Source organism: Channa argus, chromosome 24, assembly GCF_033026475.1.
Source record: "Channa argus isolate prfri chromosome 24, Channa argus male v1.0, whole genome shotgun sequence".
Lineage (NCBI taxonomy): Eukaryota > Metazoa > Chordata > Actinopteri > Anabantiformes > Channidae > Channa > Channa argus.
This window is the reverse complement of record NC_090220.1, coordinates 6,279,635-6,302,919: the sequence shown is the minus strand read 5'-3', so window position 1 is coordinate 6,302,919 and position 23,285 is coordinate 6,279,635. Positions and strand designations below refer to the sequence as shown.

The 23,285-nt window shown below is 40.3% G+C and overlaps 1 protein-coding gene across 17 annotated transcripts in view; it reads right to left on the bottom strand.

The window, feature by feature from the left end:
- auts2a (activator of transcription and developmental regulator AUTS2 a) overlaps positions 1–23,285 on the bottom strand; it is a 284,876-nt gene that overhangs the window by 153,488 nt on the left and 108,103 nt on the right. For all 17 annotated transcript variants that reach the window (XM_067494282.1, XM_067494292.1, XM_067494291.1 and 14 more), the window contains one exon: positions 11,005–11,106. In XM_067494282.1, coding sequence (XP_067350383.1) covers positions 11,005–11,106 — 102 coding nt within the window. The remainder of the gene's footprint in view (positions 1–11,004; positions 11,107–23,285) is intronic.

The following is a 23,285-nucleotide window of genomic DNA, read 5'->3' as shown; positions in this document are numbered from 1 at the left end:
GCATTGATCTCATTTGGCCAGGAGATAAGGCAGTAATTGGATGAGGGCTTAGAATCAGATGGCTCTGCCTGGCTTGGCTAATTCCATTCTTCCTAGGCTGTCTGGGCATGGGGCCAAGGGGCAGGCCAAGGTTAATCCCATCCAATCCCCTGTACTATGTGGCCCTGCACTACCCTCTGACCTCTTACTGTTGCCCAAATGCAGCTGATGTGACTCCCTTTAAACTGGTCAGAGACAATCATCTAATTAGTTTGTGTGAGATTTTACACCCATGCCCTACAGCCAATTATCCTGTTGGTGTATACAGGTGAACGTCTGAAGAAAAGGGGGCATGTGTACACATGAAAAACAATGTAGACTTGTGTCAAGCTTCTGGCAAAACATTTAATGTTAAATTATGGTGGTACACACAGAACACAACAAACAGTGGTTATTTCACCAACCTTTCATCAACCTCTGCAGTACTATAAACTTGTAGATATAAATATTACTAAATAATGTTTGAATAATGTCATTATTTATCATGATGAGAATTTGCAGATGATGTGGAGAAGCAGATGGAGACATAGGCCCTATCCCTTGGGGTGTCCTGAATCACTAACAGTAAGGGGTACTGATGGGCTATGTAGCCCTTCAAACAGGTTCTTATCTGCTACCTCATTCATTTTAAATAGGGTGGACAAATCTATAAAACCACCTCTTCTTATAATGCAGTCCATTATAAGGGATAGTGGTTGAAATAGCTTCCTATGAAATGGGACAACCCTATATGTGTCATAGCAGGATCAATTGATGTGTGTGCAATGTGAAGTGGAGTGAATTTTAACAAAAAGACAATCCACTATTTTATTCCTTCTTCATTGTGAACAGTTTAATTCCATTTAAGATTGTTAGCAGATTAACTTTCATATTTCTTTTATGTTTACACACTGTGTAGTCAGAGATGGGATTTGACTGTATGAAACAAGTCCATCAAAGGCTCAGCATGCCTCATCACAAAAGAATACAGCAGGGGGATGCACGCCTCTTGGGAAACACTAATCTTCTTACTGCATATATTCAGTCAATTCGAGTGTCAATATCAAGCATAATCAGAATGCGCCATGTGACAAGTGCTTTACGTGTTGGCTGATAGTGGATGACAGGAAGTAGACATAATCACCTGGGAGTACATCACTGCTGACAGCTCTGGATCAAAGCTTTGCTCCTGCAGATTAATCACAAATTGTAATGCACCATATAAATAACTGCAACAGAGAGCAGAGAGTGTATATAGAAACACATTCATTGATCAGCCGTCTCCCAGAAGTTGACAGCTGCACTTAACTGAAGTGGAAGTAATCTCCTAACAATGCCTTGAATCTCTTTAAAAACACACTTCCTTACACCACGATAATACAGTGTGACCATTTTGTATTGTTGTTGAAAAAGGCACAAAAGAACTATACCCCTACTACGATAAAGGCCAAAGTATTAAATGATAAACAAAGTAAAGACAAGGCACCCAATGCAAGTTATCAGTAAAGAAAACCTGACACCACAAATACGTAATGCACCGTGGCATATTGTTACCTTAGGCAACATGTACTCCAAAACACAGGAACGAAACAAACAAAGAAAACAAGAGGATAGAACTAACAAATCTACAGTACTAAAATGGATACCTTGTACCAATCTCTGGTAAAATGCACCACACATGATTTATTATTATTGAAGTGGAACAAAGAACAATACTGCGTGTTCACCTCTAATTCTGTAGATTGTGCAAAGGAAGATGACAATCTCTGAAGCCAGGGCTGAATTTGTCATTTCAATTCACAACAAAGCTCAATATAAAAATCACACTGACAGCCTGAATTTCAAAGAGTAGCATCAGCTGGTTGCTCTAGACAAAGGGCGTTTTAAAAAAGACCACATATAGGACTGAAAATCTGGTGGAAATGGGACACTAACAGAGACAATTGGAGGCAAGACAAGGCCAACACTTGTGTGTCATAAAGACAACAGTACAATGGCCATTCTGTGGATTCCTGGGGCCACATATCTAGATTGCAGATGGATAAGTGCACGTTAAAACAATATCCCGCCGACCATAAAAATCATTTCTCATAGCTGTCTCTATTTACTGAAAGACTGCTTGTCTCCCACTGGGGCAGAAACAAATGAAAATGTTATTTCTCCACTCATGAACTTCTACCTAGTCTGGTTTTTCACTGCTGGCAATTTCATTTCTCTTCCAAATTTGACTTAAGCCCATGACTTGAGGGAAATAATGTCTCTGGAATAATCTTCTGCAACTGTAATTCCAGGGGCACTATCTCTGTCTTTCTTGTTATATCTATGTGTCTGTCTGTCCATATATCTACAGTATCTATTTATTTATTTATTTATTGTTGGCACTGTTGCTTTGTGGTTTCATTGAAATTGCACTAGCTTCTGAAATAGAAGTGATGACATTCAGTGCCTCACAATAATCCTGTCAGATGTTCAGGCCTTGAATAAGACAGAACATGCCTTTCTCCAGCACAAGGGAAAAATGGCTTTGATGCACACAGTGTAGTAAAGTGCAGCCTGTCAAAAAGAAAAACACAGGCTCAATTCAAAGCACATGCAAAACATATAATATCAGCAGAATGTTATCCGATCGGAAGTAAATGCCATTATACTGTAACACAATTCAATGTTTATCACATTGCTTTTCTTTTACAGTTTAGTACATTGCGCATGAAGAGCAACACAAAATTGAAAGCAGTGATTGAAGAATTCTATGTAGCATTTAAGCATGTCGTTTTAAAGTAGCATTCTAAGTAGAAAATGTTAAAACTACTAAAATATCATTAGCATCACTGGCCATTATACTCGTACAAACAACAGTTAGCAACTTATATATATATATATATATATATATATATATATATATATATATATATATATATATATATATATATATATATATATAGTTATAGTTATAGTTATAGTTATTTCTTTAAATACATTGTGGGTTCACTTTAATGCACAACAATCGAGGGTTGAAAACCAAGGATTTACGGTTGTAATTTGATGATTAAAAATGTAATCAGAACAGTGTTATATGTAGAATTAGGTATTTTGCATTTCTTTTTGCCTTTTAAGGCAAACCAATAATTAAATTGCTGTGCTGTGACCTTACCGCATTTTCGATGTGGGGAGTTTGTTTGTACTTTGAAGCTTCTATGATTCTTATGACTTATTGCAACAAGAACTTTTGGGATGTATATATCTTCCCTTGGGTCAGATGCTATCTTAGCACTATACACCAAAACGTATTACAAGCTGTAGCTGAATTAGTTAAACAACAACTTTAGTTTATAATAAAAAGGGAAAGTATTTCAGCATGTATGAACAGGGCTGGTATTTGTGCACATCCAAGCATATTTCAACACAGGGCCATTTGGGTGCCTTGACCACACGTGTAAGGTCCCCCCCTCACTGCCACCCACTAAGTGCACGCCACACTCCACACACACACACACACACACACACACACACACACCAGTGTCAAGAAACTAAGACTGTTTCTAAGTAAAGCTGCAGAAATCTGCAGCTGCACTAATATGTTGGTACCTAAACCGGTAGTGGCAGTATTACAGCATTTTACTTGACAGACTAAGAAGTTTGATTTGCTTGATCCTTGATACTGTTCTCTGCTTGTTCTGTCGTCTGCTTCCTATAAACTATGTGCAGAGCAGAACTGGAGGCAGAACATAATTTCTTTTTCAGTTGTTGTGACCTGCCTGTACAAACTGTTTTACTGCATTGATTTTAAAAGTTTCCCTGTTAATTTCATCATTTGTATCATATTCATTTAAGCTGATGAATAGTGTTAAAGCAGAATATACTGTAATTTCTCCCTTAGTCTGAAAGACAAAAAATTGCCATTTTAACTATACTATACAGTAATGTTCCAGAGTTCTATACTGCAGCCTAGTGATTATAAAATACAGTTTGAGCTGTAATTCCCTAACAATCAACTGGGTATTTACCAGTTAGTGACATATTTGGAAGCTGTCTATAGTAAGTGAAATGACAAGTGACCTTGACAAAGCCACGTCCAGATATTCTAAATGTAAAAATGGTTAATTAATGGTTAATAACTTAATAGCAGTTCTAGGATGACATTTAAGGCAGCTTTAAGCCGGGCTCTAACTTCCTGCCTTGGTAGGCACAAACTCATCACTGCCCCTAGCATCACGGAGCACTTCTGGTTTAGGAAATTCCATTTCCTGCATTTCTAATTTGCAGTGCCTTTCCTTTTTGTTTGCGATTTTGAATTTGCATGTGTTTTCTGATTTGCAGAGTGTTTCCCTTTTGTTGGCACTTTTATATTTGTACGTGCTTTGTCCCTAGGGGTATCCATACTAATGTGATGAAACGTGAATCATGTAGCTTCACAACACACATTTCTGCATTTCAAAAAAGGAAACCGTTAGAAGAGAAAAGCCAGGCTGGGATTCTCTAGATATCTTATTCTTGCACCACTTGTTCAAGTGGAGCAAGATCACATGCATGACAGAAGATGTATTTTCAACTGCAGTGTTTGGCCAAGTTCATGATCCAGCAGGCTTTCCTTTTTAATTCCCATACAGTATTCTCAACCCCTTGTGCACCTTAAACAAACTCAACAAGACTTGACACAACACACAAAACTCAACCCTCCCACACAGCACCTATACCCTGCAGCTAAAGTCTATGATACAAAAATACACATACCAGGGATTCACACACTGTACATAAAACGCACGTGAGTGCAAACATACACTCCTTGGAGAGGTTTGCATCACCCATTGGATAGTCATGTGGTATGAATATTATGAGCTAAAGGATTTAAAAAAAATCTTCTCCAAGTAAAACAGGAAAATAGAAATAGACATAAAAACAGAGATACTGTATTTCTGTCATTGCTTTGTTTATATTGGCTGTGATGAGCCACGAGAGAGAGGAAGGATAATTTGTTGGCTCAGGAGAGGTAAGTGATATGTAGCAGTGAATGGCCAGTAATCATGTTTATGTGGTGGAGTTTGTTCTGGACACCCGGCGTGTCTGATTGTGTTTTCTCTGGCTCCCAGCTTGGGCCTGAGTACACCCCTACCAGGCCAATGTGATTGAAGCATGCACTCTAGCTCGGCTTCTCCTTGGGGGGTAAAAAGGTGCATGTAATATTGTTAGTGTGGCTTTGCATATTTGTGTTTACGAACACGTTAGAAATGTGTACTCAAAGAGAAATGTCAATGAAGACCTCCCATCACAAAAGAAAGCACCACTTCCCCTTTCTCCTTCATGCAGCCAGTTCCCACATTGCTTTCATTGCTATGGCAACCGCCGTTCTCTCCTTGGGCTCTGCATGCATCCAATCAGAGTGAGACCTTTGTAGAGATTCCTCCGGGCTCCACTTATTCAACTTACTCCACCGGAACAGCCTCCACACTGAAAAGACTGGAACAAAGAGAGGAGAGACTCCCTTGCCAGAGCCTGGTATGACATCAAAAATTGGGGCTAGAGGGTCGGGTTACAGGGAATGCAGAAGTAATACATAGCCAAAAGCTGCAGGATGCATGGCGAAAGCAAAAACAGGGTGGCGGAGCATGGCCATGGCCAGTTTCAGTGGAAATTATATGGAATAGGATTTGTTACTGGAAGCCTCTGAGCCTGAATACTTGGCATGTATTGCATGGCTCTGGCACTGGTCTAAGCTTGATAAGTCAAAATGGATTCCAGCTGAGACTATTTGTCATTCCTGAAAACATATGGATACGATTCAGACGTTCAATACTTTTAACCTTCAACAATGACATTCAAAACCACTTTGCCACTTCATTAATCATCCATGAGAATAGATATATCTGAGGAACTGCATTCAGTCAGCATCACCCCCGAACAGTATTTACCACATCAACCTCGCTCTGTATCAGTTTTAACAATTAAAGAGACTTGATGGCCTGAGTATACAATAACATAACTACAGTAAAAGGTCAAGTTGTTCCTCCGATTTCTCATATGTGCTTTTGTGATGAAGGCCTCTAGGTGTGGTAAATAATTAGCTGGGGTTATTTTGTGCCATGTACTCTAAACCAGAGGTCACTGCACAGATCACACTGTGTTCTCTCATTCTAATTACATATCTGCAGAGTAGACGCAGCAAAGTATGGGTTAGTCACTGGTGAACATAGGCAGGAAGGCAGGAAGGCAGGCGTGCCCCCAGCACTTGTAGAGACAAGCCATTCATCAGGACCTCTTGCAGGCCCCTGACGGACATTCGGCTGTTGGGGAACTGGCAGGGTGATGGAGGCGCAGCATAATTTTTCCCGACTGCCATGTCACAAAGTGTCACAATCTGTTCCTGACAACCCAACTGGAGGCGAGTAAGAGGAAATAGGAAATAGAAATAAAAGAAGGCAAGAAGAGAAAAGGGGCTTGATTTTGAGTGCCAAAGGTGGTAATAAGCATGTTGGGCCACATCCGGGGAGATGGCCTAATTATCAGGTTAATTTAGAATCAAAGGTGCAGGCAATTCAAGTGATGTCTGAATCCTCCTGACAAGGAGGCTGTGCATTCGACCACAGAATCTGGCATAATACATGTGGAAAAAAAAGGCTGACATGATCTATACTACACAAGTTCAGTTAGGAGACTGGTTCTTTAAAAAGCTAGTGGGAAGAAATGTTAAATAACGTGCTTCTGGTGGTCCCTGTGAATTAATAAACCCAAGCTAATATCAATCAAAGTGTGAGTCAACCTGTTTGAACCTAGGGTTTTAACAAATGGCAGAGAGTATGGAGCTTCCAACCTTCATGGCACAACACATTCCTTTTTTTCCTATTAGATATCAATTGCAGCTTGAATATTTCGACATGTAGATGGACACTTTAATCTCCTCATTGTATGAAATATTAGGCCTAGGTGCTTTTATCTATCAAACGTTTAACATAAGAGTTAAATAGATGATTGTCGTGCATGTGTAATGTCAGTTGAGTGCCAGGTGTCATTATGCTGCTGCTATTGACAAATAGAAAACAGGATGAATACCATGCCTGAATTCTCTTGGTGTTAGTCTTTTCATCTGTCATGAAAGTGACATATTTACATCAGTCCTGAAAAAGCCATTCAATTTTCAAAAACACTGTCAAGTAATGTTTGCACTGCATCTGCTGCTCATTTTACATTGTCACTATGCACGTGCAGGGCCTCAGCACAGTACGATCTCATGATAATGAGCTAATTATAGGTACAACATTCTTACTTCCATATCTAAATGCTTGTCACTAATAGGAAACATTTCAAATTATGGAGAGGCAGTGAAAGAAAGAGACGAATAATTGATGCAAGCAATTACAAGTTCTGTGTCAGAGCAAATTGGCCAGCATATCTGGACATGTAGGGGGACTGCGACCTCATTTAGATCAGAGTGTCAGGAAATAATTGGAGAATGTACAGAGGAGGTGGAATGGGCACAGTGTAATGCAGACCTGCTCTGGTCACATTACATAAGCACTTGGACAGTGGGATTGATTATGTGCAGTCTTGGTATGCTCCAGCATATTCAATCATAATAGTGATCTTTACAACAACAAATGTACTTTTATGGCATTATTCAGCTTCCAAAAGCTGTAATTTGAGAAACTGAAATTGTTTTACCACATGCACACAAGATTCTGAATAGGCTGTCAAGTTTTCATCAGAAAGCCAGTAATAACAGACTTCAGTTTTACTAGCCATAAGAAAGTTTAACTTTAACTGTGTTGGGCTGAAACCGCTTCAAAAGCAAGGACATATGATGTGCTTGACTTTTTACAATATAACTTCCAGATGTTTTATTACAAAACAACAACTAAAGACCTCACCGCAAGAACACGTTCGGGCAAGAAGAGCCAGGACACGATTATGGATTGCAGGAACCCACAATTTAAATGTTTTCTTTTTTGTTGGAAAAGTTAAAAAGGCAAAACTGTTTGAAGTATCAATAAGAAAACATTTAACCATGGCAAGACACAAATCATTAGCCTATGTTACTGCAGGGTTTTCTGTGAAGGTGCAGCTAAAACATTAGACAGCAGATTTCACTTGCAGTATTTACCCAGCAGAACAGCTATAGGAGGACACACCTGGAAGATTTGGCTAATTTTAAAATGGCTGCTGAAATATTGGGGGGCACTCATTATAGGGCCTATATGCCTCATGTGCCTCTCATCAGGCTGGCTAACACTGACTGACATTCTCTGACCCACTACTCTGAATTTTCTCTCTATTGCACCCGCCTCTCATCAAGAGCCTTGGGTGGGAAAAAAAGGCAGTAACTTGCTGTTTACTTGCAATCCCAGGCCCGTAATTGCCAATTTATTTGATAGGCAGCCGGGTAATGATGGCATTTCACCCCTTGCCGCAGAGACTAAACGGGAGTGATTCATCCCAAGCTCCCTGCCCTCCCTGATCCAGCAGGCTCCCTCTGCTCAGGACTGCTGCCTGCCTGAATGCCTGCCACCCAGACTGAAGGGGTGGAGCGTGGTGGGGGATGTAGGGGGTGGCTGCCATGTCTGCTTCAAACGAACCAAACGGGAACCCAGTGCTTCAGAGCAAATGCGGCTAAGCCTGCCAATTTAGCTGGGGTTTGGGGTTGAGGCAAAGCCGCACAGCCAAGCTGATGTGCCATTTGTAGGCCTTAATGAGCTGGCAGCATAGAGTGAGGAGGGATGGAGAGCAGCAGAGAGAAGGCTGCCAGGCCTGACCTCTTTCTCCCTGCCAGCCAGTGCCAGGTCGGCGAACTCAGTGCATCTGCTTCATCGGAGCATTTCCATGAAGGGAAGGGAGTGCTACAGCAAATACCATTAGCGAACTGTTGGTCTAATGAACAGTTCGGGTCAAAGCTTGCTCCTGTTTCACACTGCTCCCTGAAACTAACAAGTGATTTGGATGGTTTCTCTTTGTTTTTACATTGTGAGCGAGTATCTTTGTGTAGCTCAACCACATGAGCAGTCCAGCTGCATTCTGCATTAATCCAATCAAAATATTTTTAACATTAGCAGAACAAGCACATAGACTACCAGATTATCACTGGGGTCTACAACTACTTTAACTGCAACAATACTACTTTGTGGTATGTATAATAAAAAAAAACCCCACAAAATTCAAAGAGTCTCAGTGTTTTTTATTTTATATTCTCTCCATTTTCTTTTTCCTCCTCTCATTTTTTGGGAACAGTTCAGATACAAACGCTTTGGCTTGCACCTCTTGTGATGTGTGAAGTAGGTTCCGAAACCAGAGGTGAAGTCTCACACAGCGTGACTATTTAAAGTGACTCTAGAGCCGAAAAATGGTGTCTTTATGCTGCCAGGCTTTCAGCAGCTCTCGCAAAGACACGCTCAGTTTCTTGTGGGGTGGCTTAGCTGGAAAAAGCTGAGGGTACCCAGGCTGCTGTTCCTTCTATCCTCTAGATCAAACTAAGTGGCTAAAAAGCCAGCTGAGGGAGCGTGAGTATAAATAGCGTGATGCTTCTAGAGGACCAGTCAGAAGTTAGTAAAGTTTCTGCTATGGAAAACATCCAATATTCCAAATTACCTTGTGTGTAACATGTTTATTAAAAACACCTACATTATCCTGCAAAGTTCTGTTCTGGGAATCAATTTCAGACTAAACTTACTTTATGGTAAAGTAAAAGATATTTGTCACTTAAAGGTTAGTTATTAACTTCACAAGCAAATGCCAACTCCTGTATTCCTTCACAGTCACCATGGTACAATCTGATAGAAATCAGCAAGTATCATTTCAATTTCTGTTGTCAACATCACATTACTTATTTCATTTCATGCCCAGTCAAGCACTGTAAAGCTACATGCAGAATCTGTTTTGCTTCAGTTGTTTGGCCATGTCTTTCTCAAAGTCTAGCTTGCCTCCCAACTGACAGCTTTAATTATGGCCAGATATCTGATTGCTTCACTCCAGATTTGCCACACAAATCAAAGAGCAGGAGTGGGTGTTTGGCGGCAAGGTCCCTCGAGCCTACTCACTTTACATCTTGGAATTCTATTACAGGGCAGAGGGACACATAGCCACTCGTTTTTTGTAAGTTAATGCTTGCATCCTCCACAAGGAACAAGCATACCTATTATCTTTTGTTGTATAAGTCATAAAGAATCTCTGAGAGAGAGAGATAAAAAGAAAGGGAGGGAGAGTGTGTATGTGTGTAAACATTCTGTAAAAGAATGCAACTAGTACTACTCACTGCAAGTGAGTGCGATGAAGTTGTTAAAGATTTTGGATACTGTCTTCTGCTTAGGTTGACTTCAACAGACCAAAATAGACTTTGACCAAAACAAATCTTGACAAAATATATTTTTTTCACTAACAACTTACCTTTTCCTGGGTCCTGCAAGATCACATGCAAAATGGTTTACAAAAACGAAGCAGAATTCAAAACACACTAATAAGCATGCAGATACATCCATGAATTTGCTTACACAGCAGTAATCCTTTCCTTAAGTATTAGAGACCAGAGTCATGATTTTAAAAATGATTTTTTAAAAAAAGTACTATAGCATAAAACTATAGTAATTCTCAATGCAATAGCTTGTCACCAACTTTAAAGCATTTACCACTAGTGACTATTTCCTCTATACCTATATAATATAACCAATATTCATATACAGGATAATATTTACTTGGCTTCGAATTGACCTTGAACTCTCCTGGAGCTGACATAAATGTTCTCAAATCTTCCTTTAACACTGGATATTAAGAACTGGTGATACTGTATATGGAACTGAGAAAATCATATGGGGGACATTTATGTGTAAAATGTTAAATCCTTTTTCTAACTACACTAAATACAATGAATTGAACCTATGATTAATAATGTCAAGTTTGTCATTACTAGAAAATACATGTAAAGTCGATGGCAGACTGTGGACAGATTGAAATAACTATGTCAGTAGTTGTGAGCTGTTAAGCAGTGAGCTTGTTTGTTAATGTACTCACATCTGTTAGTCTGTCTCTAGAGCTGCTCCTGAACGATGGCTTGGACTCCCCGCTAACACTCTCACTGTCGCTGTCCTTACAGTTGTTCTGTCCTGGCTTCAGCTGCAAAACACAACACACACAAAGACCAGAGTTAACATTGTGAAGCAAAACTGTTAACGGAGCAGTTTAGAGTTCTACACGAATAACGCTGGCTAGGGAAGGCATCCCACAGAAATCGGTTCATGAATATGTGAGAACTGGCAGGAGATACAGTGCTGTCTCTGTAAATCTGTCATGTTTCTGAGCCTATTCAGCACCCATCATTCTGCTTGCCAATGATAAACGCCATCTGATCTCACAGCATGAAACTCCTCTCAGCCCATGAAATAGAGAACAGGGACAAAGACCCCTCCAGAACCTTCAAATGAAGCCACTATCCTTTCCAAGTAGACACCACATGCTGAGGCAGCAGGAGCTCAGATAGTGTCATCCTCTTAGAGATGCAGCAAAATGAGAAGAATAAAGAGAAGGATGTGCCAACACGCAAGCATTTGAGGCCCCTCAAAATCTGGAGAACAATAAAAGACTCATGGGAGCGAGGAGATGGGTGGAAGGGGGTACGGTCTGCACTTGGTGTCCAAGTCGGTATTTGATGTTCTCTGAAGCTCTCATGCTGCTCCTTCCAGAACAGAAACACTGCAGGTTTCATTTCAGAGCATATAAAAGCTGGCCATATGGGACAGTGTAGTAACTGGTTGCACTGCCCACAATAGAAAAAACTGTATGTGGCACAGACCTTGGATACAATGGTTTCACCTTCTCTCCTGCTACAACAGGTGTTTATTTTTTAGCTTCTCCTTACAGCTTCCTCCTTTCAGGTATCTGCCATCATTTAGCGCGATGAAGGGGCGCAAGATTGGGGAATACCAAAAGAACCCTGGAGTTGAACAGATAATTAAAATGAAAATGCTCCCTTTTCTGTAGCCATTAACAGTGTGAAAGGAATTTTTTCCTTGGGAGAATTGCATGATGAGTGGAAGGAGAGTGGATTTGCCACAGCGCTGAATGTGATAAGAGAGTCTGGGCACTGGGAACGCCTGATGGGCCTTTTTGAATCTCCACATGTGTGTGTGCACATGTGAGTATGAGTGTACGTGTTGGGTTATACAATGCTGAGGCAAGGTAGAGAAGAACACACAAATCCAAATGTGGCATGTGCACATGCACACAAATGCCCCGTGCTGTGATAACACTAATTACCTCCAACACATTTTATTCCCACACAAACCAGGGCATATCTTCTCTCTTTCTTCCAAATGCCAGTTTGTCTGAGGGGAGTTCACGTATTTTTTAGAGAAAAAGGGGAAATAACTCATCCACCCTGGCCTGTGAACTGATACTTGAAGAAAAGGCAAGGGATGCCGTTTACACCCTGATCTGCAGCTCCTTCATCAAAACATGTTCACCTGTAATATTTATTAACCTGCCAGTGTCCCTGCTGACAACACAGGGCAGTGCACACCAGCATACGCATGCATTTATTAATGTGCGCACACACACACACACACACACACACACACATTACTGAAAGCTGCTGCTGAATCCTGCATCAAATATTCGCAGCCTAGAACCAAAATCATATATGGTAAGCCTGCAAAGAATATAATCAATCTAGTGTGCCAGAGATATAGAGACTCTTCTTTTATTAATCAATGTGGTATTAAAGTGACTCTGCAGCAGTAAAATCACATAATCACACTGTCTGTATTCTGGCTTATCAGTGGGAAATTACTCCATGAAATCCGAAATCTTGCAAAAAATTTAACTGTGTGTAATGTCTGAAGAACATGTTTAATAAAGACATTCCAGTAAAGGAACAGCTCATCTTTCAGGGCTATTATAAAGCTCAGGACCTGATTACACAGCTATTTGAAAACGTATCCCTCAGCTTGTTCCTTTTAATTTCCCCCTGAGCTCCCTTAAATTACTTCAGAGAATGGTGTCTTTTTTCATCTGTTCTCCCTTTTCTGAGGTTCGGATGATGGATTATTTTTTTTTTAATGATGTGATTAATAGATATCTTAAGTAAATGGAGGGAATGCTGGTGGTCAGAGCCATCGAAAAGTGAAACTGAAATTTAATGACCTGCTGTCTGATGGCAGGTCTGAAGGAGAAGCCCATGTATGTGGGTGCTGAGGTCGTCTCTGTGACCTCTAGTGTAACGGTGCCTATCTGATCACTCCCACTTGTTACAGTATCCAAGTCATTTCCTGTATTTTTATAGCTTTTAAAACTTTGCTTCGGTTTTACCGACTGTAATGATAACAGTAATGAATTTCACTAGATTCAACAGAGATCTAAGGCACAGAGATCAGCTGTGTGTGAGGATGGGCGATAATTATGTCCTATACTGATGCAATAACATAAAGACATCAATTAAGAGGCACGTTGAGGCATGTGGATGCATTCATTTAATGACCTTACTGTTTTTGTGCCGCCTGAGTAAAAACTGGCCCTGCAGGAAGATAACAAACAGATGGTTTTAATATTCCAGAGGCTAATTTCACAACAATTAAAGACACAGCGAGACATTAGCATCTAATGAAACATTTAAACTACTAGTAAGTGCATCTGACATTAATTTCCACACAGTGAGGTTATGTTCTCCTACAATCTGGTCTGTGTTAGGGGATACTTTTTTTTGCCCTTGTCTCTTTTACTAGTCTGAATTTACTAAAGTAGGGAACCAACAACTGTTTTCAATCAGCAGCCAGTGTGATGGTCTGGAAGAGAAGCCGAAACCTCAGCATGACACGAATCGGCCCAACTGAGGTTTGAAATTTTTTTCAACATTTGTATTAAACTATTGTAAAAAAAAAAAAAAAAACACCAACTAATAAATAAAAAGACTGGAATTAGCTTCTATGACTTGACTGCCATTGTAGCGGCACACTGAATAGCATGTCTTCCTCATCAGGAAAGAATTTACTCTTTTTACCGTCTGCTAGACTCTCTGCACAGTATTGCAGAGATATTAGTCATTATCACATTACAATAAATGAAATAGTTACAAAAGTCAATAAAACTTCTAAAACTATCTGAAGAAAGTTACATACTGTAAATTTAAAGGACGCCTTCACTGATTTTGAACTTCCTTCTTTTGGTTGTAGTTTGGGTAGTACATGTACATAAATGCCATTAAACTTCTTATTGACTTCCCTATATCAAAATATCTCTGTAGTTCTAGGAGGAAAATACCTCCAGATGACATCGCTTGGAGGAACCTTCAGTTCAGATTACATCACCTTGTCGCTCAAACTATGGAGTTTGCAATCATGGTCAATCTGCTTTTCCAGAGCTCCCCCATATGACATCATCTCAACTCCTAATGATGAAAAATGTCATCTGCAGGAGTTTTTCAGCTAGAAGCAGAGAAATATTTTCATACTGGGATGTCAGAGTGATGTTTAACAGCATTAATGCAGATTTACACCTTAAACTAAAGCCCTAGAAAGTAAGGGCTTTTGGGTTCCTAGTAACTTTTGAGTTACTTTTAAGTTCCCAGTAACTTCAAAGTTACTAGGAACAATTAGGACTGAAACACTTTGTTTGTATAGTCTATTTATGATGTGGTGCCTTTAAACCACATAAAAAGTCAGTACATTGCTACAGACTACTTACAGACTAAACTTAAATCATTAGAATCTGTAATTCATTTCTGGCTACTGAGATTCAAGTGATACCCGAATGAAAATTTACATGGCCTTGTATTGTACGGGCAGATACAACACACACTTTAAACATATACTGTCTTCACTTATTTTATCAAGACTTGAGCCTGCTTTACATATGCACTCTGGACTCTGTTAGGAGAATTTAGCCTCTGACTTTTTCCATAGTGGACTTTCATATGTCAAAGGAAGTTTTGGGAAACAGTGTTTTGTTTACAGCACGTCTGAGCTCTGCATCTAATATAAAAAGATTCATACGACTATAACAATACTTGAATGAAAGAAATTTCATCAACACGCCCACTAGCTTGCTTTTAATCCTCCTGAAGATTCAGAACAAAGCAGCGTGCTATACGCACAAGCTCACACATAATAACACTGGGGGGCTCAGAAGATAAAGTCTGGATAATGTGACCAGTGTTTCACTTGGACATTTGCGTTTACACATACACCCCCTCCTAAAAGATTTAATGTCAGAATTCCAGTGCATGTCTGAAAGGAGGTTTAGAATAAAGTATCTAGAGATTGCTGTTTCTTGACTGGTCTTGACCAAAGCTAGCTGCCTCAAAACCTACTGTAAATCACTCAAACTTTTAATCATCCCTGATGTAATGAAAATGAACTTTGCTATTTAATTTTATTACTGAAGGTCAGAGAGAATAAAATACACATATCCTCACACCAACATTACTGAAGCTGCTGCATGAATGCAAAATTTAATTTAAATGTCTTGTATAATTGGCAAATACTCTTCTTCTAATTCTGTCTTTATAATACAAAAATAATTTGCTGTCCAGTATTGTTGTTGGTGGAAGTACAGTAGTAACAGAATCGGATAAAGAATATTCTGAGCATTCTGCAGAAGATCCCCAAAAGTGAAAATGATTAGACAACACTGCTCATCTTCAAAGTACACTAAAACAGCCATTATAGCATTGTCTTGAACATGTGGAGTCAATTATATTCTCACTTACTGAAAAGTGCTCACAATTGATATAGCGGAATTTTACAAGTGTATTGACCTATTATCAAGGGCTGCATTACAGACTCAATGCAATCAAACACAAAAGTAGGCTTGCTAACATTTCTAACCACAAAGGTCTTTTCAACCAGAGCCATATACAAGCGGACTGCTCCTGTAACCCCACCTCTAACCCCCATCCCTCATCTTAAAATAAAGAGAGCGAGAGAGGCAGGCTCAGTTGGGCTCAGTTTTCTGTACCAGCCTCAGTGGCATTCTGTAACCATCAGCTCCTGGTTTCCCTTAGTTACGCACAACAGCAGCTGCAGAGCTTGGCAGTAATAAAACATGGAACACTTTAACAGCTTTTATTGTTCTTCTGCGGCTTTCAAAACAGCTAACCTGTCCTCTCAGGATCTGGCAGAGAGAATCCCACTAGGGCAGCAATGAAAGAGGATCTCATTTACCTAAAAGCGCTTATAAATTTTTAATTCGCTTTAACAAGTAAATTAACAAGTCCCTCATTTGGGAAGTTTTATGGCTGCTTGCCACTAAGGGAGAACCATGAAAGTTTTATAGATAATCCGCTACCTAGGCTGTGTTGCTGATAATAAATTGTCCATTTCCTGCGGCACTGTCAAATTCCCTTGGTTTCCACTGACTACACATTGAATATCTCCTTTATGCTACCTTCGGAGGTCTATATACCAGGGCTATTAAAGTGCTTGGGAGCTTCACGACTCAGCAGTTAAAATGAACTTGGAAATTTTCTGCCGACTTTATACAGGCACTCTTGTATGGCCTTAGGTGATGTCACTGTCAAACATTAGAGCACATTAAGCATCGCTAATTATGTCACAACCAGCCTCTACATCACATCAGCCTCACAGTGAGACCATCAAGTAAAAGCTCCTTGGGCTGGTCGACGGCAGCAGTTGCAAACTGCAAGGCCTGTTTAACTCACAGTTGGCTTTGTCAGCCCAGACTGGCTGATGGTTCCTCGGGGCCAGGAAGCAGAGCTGACAACAAGCCTCAAGTCATCTTTCTTGACAGTGGCTATGTGGGTGAGCCGAGCCGTGTGGCCTGGCCCTGACCCTGTTCTTGGCTCTGAGGTCCAGCTGTTTTAAATGCCACAGACAGGAGTCTCGCCCCAGCCTTTGTCACCCATGTCACCCTCTGCCACCCTGTCACTGCAATATCAGTGCTTGGTTTCCATTGCCCCAGATTTGTTTTCTGTTAACTCTGTGTGTGGCAAAGAGGTCACAGGCACACAGAGTGAAAATAATTCTTAATTCCCTCGTTTTATCACTGCAGGTGTAACATGGATATTGTGTGTTCTTTTATCACTGTGACTCAATGACTTATCATAAATTTGAGGCATGTTTAGCCTAAAGCCTTCTGTTTGCACCTAGACACATAACTATGGTGAAGCTGAATTTATTTAAACTCCTCTAGCATCACTGTGTGACAGTGATCTCGGTCAATCTTGTCAGACATATTTTTTTTAGCAGGGAAGAGATCAGTGAGGCCAAATGCACCTACTCTGACCAATCTCAGAGAACAGAAGAGGGCTTTTCTAGCCTCTGTGCTGGAATGTGCAGCCAAAGCAAAGATGTGGATCCGCGGAGGACTAGTCATAGCAGCCGCAGGGGAAGAGCATCCTGAGGAGAGGAGGAGGAGGAGGAAGAGGAGGAGTGGGAAATGGAGGCTCAAGGGGGGTGACGAGAAGGGGGGGGGGTTTGAAAGCAATGCCTTGATCTCATCAGTCATACTAAGGACTCCATTTCCTCTACCACAGGCTGGAGGCTACTAGAGATTGTGGCTGCATTTATATATTGCCATAAATCTCTGATCTATGACGACATTACAGACAAATCAATATGCTTTTAACATCCATCCACTGCCCTGCGTCGTAATCACTCTTCTCTCTTCTCACAAATGGTCATATAATGCTGTAGTCTGGTGTATTGAGTTATGGGGACAATTCCCAGATTTAATAATGAACTGAGCAGGTGGAAAAAGTGCAGTGGGGGGGAGAGAGAATATAAAAGCAGCGAGGGACCTCTAGTCTCTCAGATCATATCTAAACATCTTGTAATAGTAACCAGTGTGGCAGTAATAACCTTCCTGCCCACTTTACGCATCTCCAATTCCCTGAGCTCTAACGTTTCCCATGTACAGCAGACACAAAGCAGACCAAGAGAATAATGTTACAAGATTCCTTCCCAGAATGCACCGGGACTGAGGGTGGCTAAGACTAAAAAGTACCAGGCTTCTAACTGCCCAGCTGAGTGCTCATCACCACATAGAAATTTGTGTGCAATTAATTACATGATTCCACAGCTCTTCAATCTGTGCTACTGAGTCATTACCTTCACTGTTGGCTTTCAGAGACTGATCCAACTGAAGCCACGGCTAGTGTGCCAAATCACAGCTCCCCGAGCTGGGCAGCCTCAATAAAGAGCACTATGGAAAAAAAAGACAGCAGAGAAAAAGCCCGCTCCTATCAGCTTGCAGGGGCTATCATTTCTCTTTTTTATTGCCATTTATTTTCCTCCAGGAATTCACTGCCAGTATATTGGCAGGCCTTCCAGTAGATGGAGGCAATGAAATTTAGCGCAGACACTTAACACTGGGTCAAGCCTTGTGTGCGGCTCATGCGTTGTGGTAATATGATAGACAAACGGTTCTGGTTTAGGGAAAAGAGTGCTTTTTCATGTTACAGGAATACCAGTAGTCTGCTCGCTATGGCACACAAGGTTGCAAAAAAAAAAAAGATACATAGTCAGAGCCTTTTATGTAAAATGGCAGAGAAAAATTTTGTGGCTGTTCAAAGGGACTAAAAAAATGGGTCACAGCTGTGTCAATGTGGTAAACGTTGAGGTGTGAAAGACTGACAGAAAAGTAATGCTGAAAATACAAGCTATATATTTCTTTATTTTAGTCTGACACATCTACATAAATCCTTGAAAAAGCTTAAGGTTAAATTATTTTACATCCAAACTGAACCAACACTAAAGAGTGACTGAGATTTCAATGTATTTGCTTGAACAACTAATACTGTTCACAAGCTAGACACAAGCTGGACTCAATAATGTACATACATTAATATTTAAAGGTTATAAGAGCTAAAATTATTTCATTTTATTTGGGAAACATTACATCAGCATTTACCAAGACTGTGTATTTTTATACACATGCCTAGAACTATATGCCCCGTGTGATTTATTTAATTTTTTTTGCATATCTGCAGTGAGGTCTCACCCACTTAATGTATCTAACTAAGTAAACTACCAAGAGTCACAAGTTGCAGATTGCCATTCACTGAACAGGGAGCCCTGCATATCAAATTCCATGCTGTGGCATTTCTGGGGTTTAGCTGCACTTTGGTTTAACAAAGTATTTTCTTCAATGAATCTACACTTATTACTCCATAATTAAAGTAAGAACATACACTAAACATGAAGTTTTAAAAAACACTGTTTTGTTCAGCTATTATTAAAATCTATGTTGTTTGAAGTCTCAGAATATAAGCAATTGGAGAAAAATAATAAATTCAATTTTTAATCAATCAAATAATGCTCTTACAAATTCAAGTGGTGTATACATAATCAGCAATTATTGTTTATAGCAACTTAACCTTCAGGACAAGAAATGCACTTACATTACTGATCGCTGAAATAGTCTGTTTATTAGTACACTAATATTATTTTTCTGTTTTAGTTGACATAGTTGACTGTTTTTCAACCTAGGCAATTTAGTTATTTAAGTTACTTTTTAGGACCTTCAGTTTCTGGTAAATTAAAACCCACAAGTGTGCAAACTATTATGGGGTCTGTAAATGATGTGACTGGCTTATCCAGAGAGACTCCCAGACACCAGCACTGATATCACTAATGCCTAGTATAAACATCTTCATTTAGCAATCTTTGTGACATTCACATCTGTTTTTATGAAGTCATAAAACAAAATTACATTGCTATGGTACCACTCTATTAATAGCAGCCTGACTTTGCCTGCTTTGTGAGGAGTATGTTAGCAAACATCTGCTCTAGCTGCTTTAACAGACTGCTAATGGGAGACAACAAAAGGCCAAGGACAACAAAAGATACAGCCAAACAACATTATTGTAATTGAATAATCAGGACTTCAGAGACAGGAAATAATTCACATGTAATGTATAACATACTGTACTTTTCAGATGCAAGATAGCACATGAGGCCATGATGACATTGTCCATTAACAATGTAGTGGAACCAGACTGAGTGTGTTCCTTATTCTCTTTCATCTGACTGGTCGTAATATTGCAGCTGCAATGTCCCCATAATGGGCTGGTAGGCAGCAGACAGGCTATGTTTATTATAGACTGTAATCTTTGTATTGTTTCAGTGCTGCCTTCAGGTGCAGTTGGAAATATCTTTAGGAGTAGAGAACGTGTGAAAGATTCAAATACAACTAGGAAAGAATGGATATAGTGCAATAGCAAAGGTGCCAGCACAAGACAACATCTATTGTACATTACTTTTTTTCCCCCCATCAACATGCTATTTAATGCACATACAGCTATTACAAATGTTCCTTCACCAGAAATGACTTAAAGTAAAGTAGGCTACATTTGTACAAATGTAATGTATATCGTCACACAGTAGTTAATATTCTGTTGATAAGTCAGATTTCTGTTCATGCCCCTGTGTCAGTAATTCAGAATTGTTTCAGTGACGTGGCAACATAACCCTCCTGTTGGTGGAGATTTGAGCCTAGCAAACACTACAGTAATTCTGAATAAGAAGCCTATGATGTTTTTTGATCATAATAATATTTCAGCCCATTTGTATTTGTAAAGCATCTAGACCACTACCCTGTCATGCAATAAAAAACACAAAGCTGTCAAGAAATCACATATCTAATGGTGAATTATACAAGGGCAGAACAATGGTGGAGTGGTTAGTGCTGCTGCCTCATATCTAGAAGGTTCCCGGTTCAACCCCCTGGCTGTTTGTGGCATTTCTGTATGGAGTTTGCATGTTCTCCCCATGCTCACTTGGGTTTTCTCTGGGTTTGGATGAAAGTGTGAATGGTTGTCTGTCTGTGTTGGAGTGTGATATAGATTACATAGATTGGTCGACCTGTCTAGGATGCACCTCGCCCTATCACTGCTGGGATATGCTAAGGCACAGTACCGTGAGGGACAAAAAGCAGTGCTTTTCTAAAAATTAAGTTTACAGTCCTCAAAAATAAGCAGACAAACAATTACGAGCAGCAAGAACAGTAAACATGCTCTGCTACGTTTGTAAAATGTTATATCAGAAGAAATCTCTGCACCTGAAAGAGCCACGTGTCTCACAAAAAACAACAAAAACATAAAAGACAAAAAGTTGTTGGAGAGAACTAAGAATTACTATGTACTACCATTACTGAACTGACTGGCTAGATCGACTTACTATTGGTAAATTGATTTGAGGAAATGAAGCAACCAATGCATCAGAAAATATAAAGCTTAGGCCTCAAAAGTTGTAGCACACATTCCACGATTGTAAAACTTTATGTTAGTTAAACTTTGGAAACAGAAGTTGTTCCTTAAAAAGTCTCTTTACACCAGCAGTAACTAGGACATGCGCTGCAGTGGAAGTGTAGAAGTTCAATGACTATTGCACATAAGATGGAACACCGCCATCTTATTTTCTCAAAACTTGAATATCTAAATTATTAAACACTGCCTTTTTTCCTATATGAAAGCTCTATTGTGGAAATAAAATAAGTCACTTCCAGCTTTACAGATTAAGGCCTACAGAATATTAAAAATGGGTTCCTGCCCGACAGGACTTAAGATCATTCAGCATTGACAATGCTACTAAAAAAAATACACATGGGATCTGTTACATCTTAGTCTATTTCCACATCAATTGGTGTAAAGAGATATTATTTTTGTGGTGTACTACACTTATTTATATGGAGATTGAAGTGAGAGTTAAATACTGTCAGTTGTTTCTCCTCCGAAGTAAAGTTTTCAGCAGCTATCAGTGATCCTGGCAGGGCAAAAGAATTACTTTATGACCCTCTTTGCAAACCATGCCCTCACTCTGTTTGTGTTTTGGTCTGGGTTTCCTCTAGCAAGTAATGGACTTCCTTCAACTCATAAATCACATGTGAACACTCCTTTAGATTTTTCTTCCTCCTATTTATTTTTTCTTGTCGCCCACCATGTTTTGTTTAGTGTACCACATCTTTGTTCGTGTGAAGCTATTTTCAGTCACAAAAAGAAGCCAGACTATGTTGGCCCTCTTTCTCTTGTTCTTGGAAAGGCACTTTACAGGCACTGAGGGCCACAAATGTCAACCACAGGAAGGCAATTATGAGAGTAAAATTACTTCCTTACTGTTATCAATCCACTCCATGGACCCAGGGAATGGTTAAAAGCCACCATGAAATAGGGTACAGTTAGAGTTTTCTCCTGGGTCCCCGCCAAGGCTGCTAACCTTGCTATTAAAGGCCCCGACAAGCTTTGTCAATGCAATCCGCTGAATGCCTTGAGTGACACGCAATCGATATTCTCCACTCTCCCGGGTCATCACCAGTGACAGAGGCCTAAGTAATAATACAGCTCTAGCTGCCTTACTATCTGAAATGCTTCCACTGCCACATTTTTTTGTGGTTGTCCTAGGATTTGTGAGCTAAATTTTCCACACTGATCAAAAAAGAAAGATACTGTAAGTTGGAGGGAACAGGGGAGGGTGGAAGTCTGTTGGGTGGCGGAATGATGAAGAATTGCTATGTGTCTGAATTAATGCTAGTAAAGGTGGTTTGCGGGAAAGGGGGTGGGGGTGGGGGTACTCAGGGAGGGAGGGGGCTCTGATAAATCGAAAATGACTGGCTGCCGAGTTGTAATCTGCCAGCGCCGAGCCCCCTGTAGCAACAAGCCAAATGAAAAAGCACGCTGACAGGCCAGAGAGATGGAGGGCCTGCGGTAGATTGCAGGGAGGAGATGGAACGATGCTGAGGGAGGGAGGGAGGGAGGGAGGGAGGGGGAGAGAGAGAGAGAGAGAGAGAGAGAGAGAGAGAGAGAGAGAGAGAGAGAGAGAGAGAGAGAGAGAGAGAGAGAGAGAGAGAGAGAGAGAGAGAGAGAGAGAGAGAGAGAGAGAGAGGAGCCTGGCAGAAGAGAGGGAGAAAAAGGGACAGAGCAGGGAGGAACTGTGGGGGAGATGTTTATGTTGGTTAGAGCGCACAGAGGTGTCATGGAGCAGTGAGAGGAAGGTAGCATGTAGTTGCAGGCAGTAAACAAAGTGTGTGCATCCTTACACACATACACAAACTTCCTAGCTGAAGACATAAGAGTCCTATTACAATTTCTAATAAGGTCTCATGTAAATAACATTTGCCAATGTTGTTCCACCCATCAAGAGCCTTCAATTAGCTCTACACTGAAATTGTGTTTTATGTGTTTATATGACTAGGCCTCCGTGTGTCAACAGAGGTGTTGTAAAACTCGTTATATTCTATCCGTGCATTTTGTATAAAAGCCATCTGAAAAGGGACACGTGTGTGTGCGCGCACACGTTTCAGGAGCAGGTGAATAAAGATCAAACATCAAAATCCAACACAAGAGCTCC